Source organism: Procambarus clarkii, chromosome 28 (genome assembly GCF_040958095.1).
Source record: "Procambarus clarkii isolate CNS0578487 chromosome 28, FALCON_Pclarkii_2.0, whole genome shotgun sequence".
NCBI classification, from domain to species: domain Eukaryota; kingdom Metazoa; phylum Arthropoda; class Malacostraca; order Decapoda; family Cambaridae; genus Procambarus; species Procambarus clarkii.
Genome location: NC_091177.1, coordinates 15,846,136 through 15,858,074, shown reverse-complemented (window position 1 = coordinate 15,858,074; position 11,939 = coordinate 15,846,136). Strand labels below are relative to the sequence as shown.

Below are 11,939 nucleotides of genomic sequence, written 5' to 3'. Positions count from 1 at the left end.
AGGGATAGACGCCCCTAAATCAGAAAATAGTAAATACGGAATATGCTGTCATATCCAATGAGACATGCATATATATATATATATATATATATATATATATATATATATATATATATATATATATATATATATATGTGTATTTATATACAGAGAGAGAGAGAGAGAGGGGTACCACCTCTGGTGCAATTATAGGGACACACAACCTCAAAGAAGGGAATACAGAGCATTCAAAGAAAAACTTGCCCTTTAACTCTGAATACGTATGAGTGTTCGCTTCTACCACCCCCCTTTTTATGGTGTTTACTTTATTATGGTAGGTTATACAGTTACATATTTGATTTTATATAAAAAAAATAAACATTGAGAGGACACAAGAAAAAGTTCCCTTCCTAGAGGCTGTAGATTTCCTCGAACTCCTCCGACGCCGGGCAGGAACCGAGGATGAAGCGGGCATTTCCCCTCTGGATCGCGACACTGAGGCGCTGAAAGAGAGAACTTACCGCTCTAGGGTATCTTGTGGTGTCAATGAGCTTGAAACCAAGATTCTTAATATATATATATATATATATATATATATATATATATATATATATATATATATAAATATATAAATATATATAAATATATATATATATATATATAAATATAAATATATAAATATATATATAAATATATATATAAATATATATAAATATATATATATATATATATATATATATATATATATATATATATATATATATATATATATATATATATATATATATATATATATAGACATATGTCGTACCTAGTAGCCAGAACGCACTTCTCGGCCTACTATGCAAGGCCCGATTTGCCTAATAAGCCAAGTTTTCCTGAATTAATATATCTTCTCTAATTTTTTTCTTATGAAATGATAAAGCTACCCATTTCATTATGTATGAGGTCAATTTTTTTTTATTGGAGTTAAAATTAACGTAGATATATGACCGAACCTACCCAACCCTACCTAACCTAACCTAACCTATTTTAATAGGTTAGGTTAGGTTAGGTGGCCGAAAAAGTTAGGTTAGGTTAAGTTAGGTAGGTTAGGTAGTCGAAAAACAATTAATACATGAAAACTTGGCTTATTAGGCAAATTGTTCCTTGCATATTAGGCTGAGAAGTGCGTTCTGGCTACTAGGTACGACATATATATATATATTATATATAAAATCACCTTTTTTAAAATTTCATAACACAAAGCACCATTGGCTACATGCAAGGTACAAGGCTACTTGTCACAGGTTGTAGAGATCCTTCTGTTCCTCAGATGGCGGGCAGGAACCATGGATACATTGATCATTTCCTCTCTGGATCGCCACACTAAGGCGCTGAAAGAAGAAACTGGCGTCTCTAGGGTCTTTAGTTGTTTCAATTAGCTTTGAACCCATCTTCTTCAAAAAACTAGTCAGCCTTCATAGCCCAGGCACCAAGTGTCTCTGAGGCAATGGGGACAAAACTGTAGTGGTGATCAAGATCTCTGTATTTACGTGACTTGGCTGCTTCCCGGTGATTGGCAGCACCTCCTGCTTGTGCAGCACTGAAGTCAACATAGGTGTTGGCTAAAGTTGAAACGCAAGTGTAGTCCCACACCAACTGTCTACCATTCTTCCAGGTGTTCACCGTGATCCCGTCTGGGCGACCGACAGGCTCATCACAGTTGTGGGGCATTAGGTAACGGGGCTCTCTCTCTTTTGGAAAACCAGCTGTGGTAAGGCTCCTCTGAATAATGTCGTTAACCTCACCGTGTCTTGCATGCCATCCTCCTGTCCTTTGGCAGAGAAGGCTATGCCGTCCTTACCTGTCGGCCACTGCCTCGCCTCAAATACACCTGTATTCGGTGTGGATTGGGGCAGCGAGGCGGAGAGCCACAGCAATTCGGAGGGCCTGCGGTGTGAGACGGGTGCCGGTTGCTGACATTGGCGCTGCTAATAGGAAGTCACCTGCATGGAGAGGTGCTACAGCTCTAAGTCAGGCAGTGTCTTGTGGTGTTGTCGCAGCTTCTAGGCATGCTGAAGCTGCTTGGTGTACAATGGGGCCATCCAAGCTGGATTGCTTATGGGCTTCAGAAGATGGTGGTTAGGGTGCTGGTCCTGCGAGAAAGACCCATTTGGTGATGCAGACCGTAAAGCTGGGATCATGTACCCATGGCCGTTGAACTAGGTTTTCAGGTAGGATTTCCCTCACCAGGTTGTCAAATGCGACTGAAGAGGACAGGAACGCTGGTATACTGATTTGTGTTGCTGTGCGAACACCGTGGCCCCCGAGTCTAACAGAAAAAGGGGCTTGTTTCCCCTGTGAGTCGCTGAGAGAAAGGTCGAGGGCTTTTTCTAGCATTGATTTCAGCAGCCTGACGTACTCTTCTAATTTAATTTTATTGAAAGACAGCGAACATATATAACAAAGTATGTCAGCCTGGGGAGGGACAAGCCTCTGGTGATGAGGTAAAGTGCATCATGAGCATCGATGTCTTCAGTCCTCTCTTTCATCCTCCTTAGGTTATATAAAGCAAGAAAGAATGTCTGTGCAAAATTGGAGGCAAGACGCCTCACCAAAATTTGTAGGGGAAAAAGGGGTCTGGGTTACGGAATGGATATAGGCTGGTCAAAGTAGGCTTAAATGATTAAAAATTTACACCCCTCCTCTCTCCTGATTTTCAAAGATTAAAAATTGTGATCAGTTGTGAAATATTGGTGGAGGTGACCGTAGACTTCTCTCTCATTAGAAGATAAATTTCCTTTAGCACGTAAAGTAGTTCTATTGCTCCTTGATAATATATGTTATGGAAAGAAAGAGGGGCTAAGCCGATAGTGGATGGGGGGGGGGGCGGGATAGAGGTTGATGTGGTATGATGACGGGAAGGGCTGGATGAGGGAGGGAGAGGGGGGGTGTTATGGAAAGGGCGAGAGGGTGGGAGACGGGGCGGGAGGAGGGCGTGAGTAGAGGATATATACGGATGGATGGATAGATGAGTAGCTGGATAAATAGATTAATGGATAAATGTATGGATATACAGATACAGATGGATAGATAGATGAGTAGCATTGATAGATGAGTAGATGCATTGATAGATAGATGAGTAGATGCATTGATAGATAGATGAGTAGATGCATTGATAGATAGATGAGTAGATGGTGTTACGACCCTTGACCTCTGGGTGTGATTCCTTTGTTGCAGTTGTTAAAAATATACAATAATACGGCCTTGCCTACTAAAAGTGTCTAGGGGTAAATAACTCAATTGCTTACTCAACAAAGCAATATACTTAACGTAAGGGTAACAAAGAACATACAAATATATAAATGGAAATACAGGCAGCCAGAAATAATTATGCACAAAAATACAATAACACAATCTCATTATATAACCACTGTTCACTACCTTACGACTTAAATGGATAGATGGGTATGCACATAATGGACTAACCAGGAAATCAGCTATGTTACTAAACAATAAACCGGTACCACAGACTTATCTCCCAACATGTACACGCCAGCCACCTCCACCCACGCGACTGGTGTTGCTGGAGCATGCACAACATGGTGTCTACAAGGTACCAACTAAAACCGACATGAAATCTCTAGATAGTCTGCTTAAAGTATTACTCAGAGAGTAATACTTAAGAACATAATTATAACTAAACTTATATGTATATAACACTGCTAAGGTGTAAAAGAAATTAAGTACAATCAATAAACAGGAATAATTACAAGGGGTGAATCAGTGACGCTCGCTGGATACACTGCACGCATACTGGAATATCCCAAATATGGTCATCCCCTCATGAGACGCCACGGTCTCCCCCCACAGGAATGAACATGCAATAGCATTAACAAAATATTAAATACAGGCACACTAGAGCATGCTGCATTTAAATCAAACATATATATATACTGGAACACAACTGGTACAATGTTTTATTGAATTAACTGAGGAAAGAAATAATGGACATACATATTTATCATGATAATCGTTAGAATCAAATATATGGATTCGTAAAAGATGCATTGATAAATGAGTAGATGCATTGATAGATGGAAGGATAGATAGATGAATGAATAGATGAATAGATGGATATTATTAAGAATCCCAGAAACAACTGTGTGTCTCAAATTTCCCCTTCTTTTAATTTTTTCAATTTTCTTTTAACCCTTCCCCCATCTTCCCCCTTCTGTCTGAAAATCTATTATTAGGAAGCACTGAAACAGTTATATATGAATCTCGTAGATAATCTATTACAATCAATCAAACCTCCACAGGAGCCACAGCATAAATCTCTCACACACACTTGCCTCCATCAAAATTTTCCACGGGAGGCGACTGTAAATGTAAATATTTCTTAAACATCATTTAAACTTGGGAGTACCTTGTCCAAGCCTATGTCCTTGTCATACCACCAACCAGTCCCCCTGCAAAATTGGGTAAGACTATATTTCCAAGCTTCTGGCAGCCAAATTTTGGATAGACAGACACATTCTCTAATGGATATACCGAGGTATGAGACGGGGAGAGGGAAGGGGGGGGGGAGGTTTCCCAATATTGCCTGGGTCGGTTTGTTCTATCCATTAGTCATTCTAACTGTCCATTCATCTATCTTTATGCATCCATCTATCGTCGATCTTTAAACCTATCTATTCATCAATCAATCTATTTAGCATTAATCTTTCCAATTATCCATCTGTATTTCTGTCCATCCATTAAATTTATGTCGATCTGTCCATATATCCATCCATCTGTTTATTCATCTATCTACTTTTCTGTCTGTATCATATATCTATCCCTCTATTTTCCATGTATCCAGCTATCTATACATGCATCTATCCAACCATTTGGTAATATACATAATATTTCTTAAAGCTATACTTAGGCCTACCCCGAGTGGCCTATGCCCACCCCATACCCCATACCACCCCACTACCCTCCTGCAAAATTGAGTGAGCCCAGCCCCCCAATCAGCTGGCCACCAGCTTTTGACAGAAATAATGGATAGATGGATGGATTGATAGATGGATAGACGGATAGATAGATGGATAGAGTGATGGATAGAGGGATGGATAGACTGATTGATAGTTAGATAGGTGAAACATACATTGATGAATATATCGATAGATGGATTGATGGATGAATAGATACGGGGGGCTGACGGCTGAGTGGACAGCGCGCGGGATTCGTAATACTAAGGTTTCGGGTTCGATCCCTGGCGGAGGCAGAAACAGATGGGCAGAATTTCTTTCACCCTGATGATTCTGTTCACCTAGCAGCAAACAGGTACCTGGGAGTTAGACAGCTGCTACGGGCTGTTTCCTGGGGATGTGTAACAAACAGGAAGCCTGGTCGAGGACAGGGCCGCGGGGACGCTAAGCTCCGAAATCATCTCAAGATAACCTCAAGACGATAACTGGCAAATTATTGACAGGAAATTATTGTTAATTTCTTCCGAGATCAGTGAAGAATGGCGCATGCTAATATAATATTTGTATTTGTGTTGTGAAAAGTTTGTTTAGAAAATATTTACCTGCGATCATCGTGGGGGTGTGACCCTGACACACCCCTCACCCCTGACCACATCCCTCCTCACCCCACACCACACCCCCCTCACCCCAGACCACACCCACGCATCCCAGATCACACCCCTCCCCCCAGACCACACCCACTCATCCCAGATCACACCCCTAACCCCAGACCACACCCCTAACCACAGACCACACCCCTAACCACAGACCACACCCCTAACCACAGACCACATACCCCTCACCCCAGACCACACCCCCCTCACCCAAGACCACACCCCTTACCCCAGACCACATCCCCTAACCACAGTCCACACACCCCTCACACCAGACCACACCCCCCTCACCCCAGACCACATCCCCTAACCACAGACCACACCCTCTCACCCCAGACCACACCCCCTAACCACAGTCCACACACCCCTCACCCCAGACCACACCCCCTAACCACAGTCCACACACCCCTCACCCCAGACCACACCCCCTAACCACAGTCCACACACCCCTCACCCCAGACCACACCCCCTAACCACAGTCCACACACCCCTCACACCAGACCACACCCCTCTCACCCAAGACCACACCCCCTTACCCCAGGCCACACCCCCTCACCCCAGGCCACACTCTATACCAATTTGGGTGAGACTCACCCCGACCGTGGCACCTCTATATATATATATATATATATATATATATATATATATATATATATATATATATATATAAAAGTTTGTGAGGGTACCACCTCTGGTGCCAATGTGGGGACCCATAGCCTCGGAGAAGAAAATAAAAAGTATTCAGAGGAGACCTTGTGGTTTCTCACTGAACACTAATATTATCTTCTCCTACCACCCCCATTCTTTTGTATGTACACATATATATTTACTTTATTTGAAGTTTGTTACAAAAAAGGAGTTACATATGGGTTACAAAGATGGTTGTCATAGGTTGTCGAGTTCCTCCAGCTCCTCAGATGGCGGGAAGGAACCCTGGATGCAGTGCGCATTTCCCCTCTGTATCGCCACACTGAGGCGCTGGAAAAGAAAGCTTGCAGCTCTCGGGTCCCTTGTTGTTTCAATGAGCCTAGAACCCAGTTCCTTCAAAAAACTGGTAGCACTTTTACCCCAGGCGCCGAGCGTCTCAGAAGCAATGGGGACAAAATTGTAGTGGTGATCCAGTTCTCTATACTTACGGGATTTGGCTGCTTCCCTGTGGGTGGCAGCGCCACCTGGTTGTGCAACACTGAGGTTAATGTAGGTGTTAGCCAGGGTTGATACGCACGTGTAGTCCCATACCAACTGCTTGCCATTCTTCCAGGGGTTCACTGTGATACCATCCGGGCGACCAATAAGAGCATCAGAGTTACGGGGCGTTAGGTAACGGGGCTCTCTTTCAGCTGGGCATCCAGCTGTGGTGAGGCTCCTCTTGATGATGTCGTTAACTTCACTGTGCCTCGAGTGCCATCCCCCTGTGCTTTGGCAGAGTAGGCCATGGTGACCGTACCTGTCAGCCACCACCTCGCCGCAAATACACCTATATCTGGTGTGGATTGGGGCAGCAAGGCGGAGGGCCACAGCAATTCGGAGGGCGTGTGGTGTGAGACGCGTGCCAGTTGCCGACATTGGGGTTGCTAACAGGAAATCCCCTGCATGTGGTGCTGCTACTGCTGTGAGGCGAGCAATGTCGTGTTGCGTTGTTGCAGCACCCAGGCACTCTGCAGCAACTTGGTCTACAATGGGACCATCCCAGCTGGATTGCTTGTGGGATTTTGGGGATGGTGGTTGAGGTGATTGGCCGGCACGAGAGGCCCACTCTGTGGCACAGCGTGTAAAATTGGGATCATGTACACCTGCCAGCTGATGTAAGTGGGCAGGTAGAATTTCCTTCACAAGGTCGTCGGATGCTGATAAGGAGGACAGGAAGGCTGGAACAGCGATTTGCGTTGCTGTTCGAACTCCGAGGCCCCCAAGTCTTACGGGAAGAGAGGCTTGTTTCCACTGTAGGTCATCGAGAGAGAGGTTAAGGGCTTTTTCTAGCATTGATTTCAGTAACCGGTCATACTCACTTAGTTTTTGGCTACTGTAAGATGGTGAACACCTCAGAAAGTAGGTTAACCTGGGGAGGGACAGACATCTGGTGATGAGGTAGAGTGCATCATGAGCATCAATATCCTCAATCCTCCCATCCATCCTCTTAAGGTCGGCGATTTTCTTATCAAGGACCTCATCGATGGCTTTCAACCCCAGGGGAGCTCCTAGGAGTGTGCTGTCTTCAGGTTTAGTTTTATGGATATTTGGCAGAAGACCCTCTATTCTCTCTACGATGCCCTGGTTGGAACATATTATTTCACATTTAGAAGGGTTCAGGGTGAGGCCTAAAACTGCACCTTGCTCCTGGATTTTTCTGATGTCCTCCAGGAGGGAGTCTTGGGAACCAGCTAGGGTACCATCATCCAAGAACCAGATGTTAAGCTCGCTGGACAGGACCTCTGTGACTTGTTTGATGACTAAGCAGAAAAGGAGAGGAGCGAGGGGGTCACCCTGTTGGACGCCTTCTCGCGAGTCAATTTCATGTTCGCCAAAAAGTAGCTTAAGATCCATACTGTAGCATGAATGTACAAAAGGGTAGAGGGAAGGGAAATGACTATGAACCGCACGGAGTACAGCATCCCTCCGCACCAAATTGAAGGCATTTTTGAAATCTAGCTTGATAAGGGCCTTTTCGTCTGTGATGTTGGCGATGAAGGCTCGAGCTGCATGGGCTGCCGCCTCACACCCTTGTGGAATGCCAAACCCGAGCTGTTTTGGCTTCAGCATGTTGGCCGCTGCATCACTAACTGTTCTTGCAGCTGCCTTTGCGACGAGACGCCGGAGTGAATTGCCCACAGCTATTGGCCTGATCCCTCCATCTTTTTTCTTTAGAGCACAGAGAGATGCTCCAAAAATGATAGGTCTTATGGACGCTGGACTACTTATGGACTACTTAGTATATATATATATATATATATATATATATATATATATATATATATATATATATATATATATATATATATATATATATTCAACCCGTTCTCGCAAATTTAATAAGTCAATATTGACTTATTAAATATGTGCATAGGTGACATACTTAACATAATAGTTTCCCTTGAAAAGCTTCATAGAAAACACCGACCTTACCTAACCTACTTAGTATGTTAAGATAAGCATCTTATTGCTTCGTAATTAAAATTATTACCTAACCTATACCTATTATAGGTTAAGTAACAATTGTAATTACGAAGCTATAAGATGCTTATTTTAACATACTAAGTAGGCTAGGTAAGGTCGGTGTTTTCTATGAAGCTTTTCAAGGGAAACTATTATGTTTAGTATGTCACCTATGCACGCAACTAATAAGTCAATATTGACTTACTAAATTTGCGAGAACGGGTTGATATATTATTGGTGTATACTGGCAGCAGGTTTTCTTTTAAACATGTCTCATTAAATATGACGGCATATTTTGTATTTACTATCTTCCGATTTAGGGCTTCTATCCCTCTAACTATTTTCTTAGCATCAGGGCTTAGCTGAAAGAGGAGTACTCCAAAACTCATGTCCGTAATTTCAAGGTGAAGAAAAAAAAGTGAATTACTATAGAATGTATTACACTTATTTATTCAATTTGCACAACGTTTCGAACCTCCATGGTTCATTCTCAAGTGAAAAGAATTTTCAGAACTGGTTCATTTATACCCCGCACTGGGTCTGGTGATAAGACAATAAAGGTAAAAACATTGGGGATACATAAGGGATAAATGGGGGGTGAAGCACATAAGAACATAAGAATAAAGGTAACTGCGGAAGGCTTATTGGCCCATACGAGGCAGCTCCTATCTACATACAAAGATTAATCCGGTGTAATTGGCCTGTTATGTTGAACAGTGTCTTCTGTGTTGGCATCGTTATGTTCTGGTCTTGTCCTTACTCTCATGGTGGGTAGAGTAAATAGTTCCGTGATTTGGGTGTTCATGGTAGGTTGTTCTATTCTTATGAGAATTGCTTCAAAAATCACCTGAAGGGATAGGTGATTCTTGAAGCAATTCACTTGAAGCCTATCCCTTGAAGCAGAAGGGATAGGCGGAAGGGATAGGCATTTAGTGAGGAGATAAAAGGCATCGTGGGCATTGATGTCACCTATCCAGTTTTCCATCCTCTTGAGGTCTGTGATAATTTATCAAGGATCTCCTCAATAGGATATATATATATATATATATATATATATATATATATATATATATATATATATATATATATATATATATAAATTTATATATGTGTGTGTGTAAATCACGAAAAATAAACTAATGATTGATTAAAAATGGTTAAAAATGTGAGTGTCAGACCACGGAGGAAGAATTGAAACAGGAATTTCCCCAAGTACTTTCGTATATTAATACATCTTCAGAAGGAGTCATCTTCAGACTCCTTCTGAAGATGTATTAATATACGAAAGTACTTAAGGAAATTCCTGTTTCAATTCTTCCTCCGTGGTCTGACACTGTCATATATATATATATATATATATATATATATATATATATATATATATATATATATATATATATATATATATATATATGCACATATATATATATAATGTTTTTTACATTCTTGTAAAGCCACTAACACTAACTCTAACTTGCGTGTTAAATCATGTCTTTAACTTGGGTGTTTTTTCGGGCTCCGGACAAAAAATCTGAATATCAGAAATTGTTAACTTTCTCGGCAACATTGAATAATGTTGCATAATATTATTTAAAAAAGTCAGTTTGATTTGTTTGTTTTCAAAGTGTTTACAGGGTTAGCCGGCAGCCAGTGTCAAAAATCATTTTTGGTGTGAGAATGCGACGCCCAGCTCGATGCTTCTCTCTGACCTCTGACGACCCCGACCTGCCAGGGGTCCAGAACCATCCCCCTAGGGTCCAGAACCATGCCCCTAGGGTCCAGAACCATGCCCCTAGGGTCCAGAACCATGCCCCTAGGGTCCAGAACCATGCCCCTAGGGTCCAGAACCATGCCCATGACCATTCTAGGGTCCAGACCCATACCACTGACCAGCCGGAGGTCCAGAACCATACCACTGACCAGCCGGAGGTCCAGAACCATGCTCCTGACCATCCTTGGGGTCCAGAACCATACCACTGACCCGCCGGAGGTCCAGAACCATGCTCCTGACCATCCTTGGGGTCCAGAACCATGCCCCCGACCAGCCTGGGGTTCAGAACCTTGCCCCCGACAAGCCTGGGGTCCAGAACCTTGCCCACGACCAGCCTGGGGTCCAGAACGTTGCCCACGATCAGCCTGGGGTACAGAACCTTGCCCACGACCAGCCTGGGGTCCAGAACCTTGCCCACGATCAGCCTGGGGTCCAGAACCTTGCCCACGACCAGCCTGGGGTCCAGAATCTTGCCCACGACCATCCTGGGGTCCAGAACCTTGCCCACGATCAGCCTGGGGTCCAGAACCTTGCCCACGACCAGCCTGGGGTCCAGAACCATGCCCCTGACCGGCCTGGGGTCCAGAACTTTGCCCCTGACCGGCCTGGGGTCCAGAACCTTGCCCCTGACCAGCCTGGGGTCCAGAACTTTGCCCCTGACCGGCCTGGGGTCCAGAACCTTGCCCCTGACCGGCCTGGGGTCCAGAACTTTGCCCCTGACCGGCCTGGGGTCCAGAACCTTGCCCCGACCAGCCTGGGGTCCAGAACTTTGCCCCTGGCCAGCCTGGGGTCCAGAATCTTGCCCCTGACTATCCTGGGGTCCAGAACCTTCCCCCTGACCATCCTGGGGGTCCAGAACCTTGCCCCTGACCGGCCTAGGGTCCAGAACTTTGCCCCTGACCGGCCTGGGGTCCAGAACCTTGCCCCTGACCGGCCTGGGGTCCAGAACTTTGCCCCTGACCAGCCTGGGGTCCAGAATCTTGCCCCTGACTATCCTGGGGTCCAGAACCTTCCCCCTGACCATCCTGGGGGTCCAGAACCTTGCCCCTGACCAGCCTGGGGTCCAGAACAGACTGGGAGACAGACTTTCTTACTTTATAGATATATATTGTTAACAACTGTTCTTATTGGCATGATTCATTGAATATGACTGAAAAAAATAGCAAAGTGATTCTGGACAAAAATTGTATCAATATTTCTTAGGTTCTTCAACTGAGTAGGAGATTTAACAATTACAAAAATAAACTCCAAAAGCTTCCAGGTAGAAGAGCATACAAAATAAAAAATCTACAAGCTACAGAATACATGAAAATGTACTAGAAGCGAGGCTGACCTGTGAAGGTGACACGTTCTTCTGGTTCTGTATTATCATTGGTTGAGTATTGGTCATGGTGAAAGAAAGGTTTCTCCTAAATATGAGCTGGC

The 11,939-nt window shown here is 43.8% G+C and overlaps 1 protein-coding gene across 1 annotated transcript; it reads left to right on the top strand.

The window, feature by feature from the left end:
* The first annotated feature begins 10,743 nt into the window (after positions 1 to 10,743).
* On the top strand, positions 10,744 to 11,565 carry LOC138369427 (serum response factor-binding protein 1-like). Its single transcript, XM_069332667.1, has one exon. It carries the CDS (start codon positions 10,744 to 10,746, stop codon positions 11,563 to 11,565), a length of 822 nt encoding a protein of 273 aa, XP_069188768.1.
* The last annotated feature ends 374 nt before the right edge of the window (positions 11,566 to 11,939 follow it).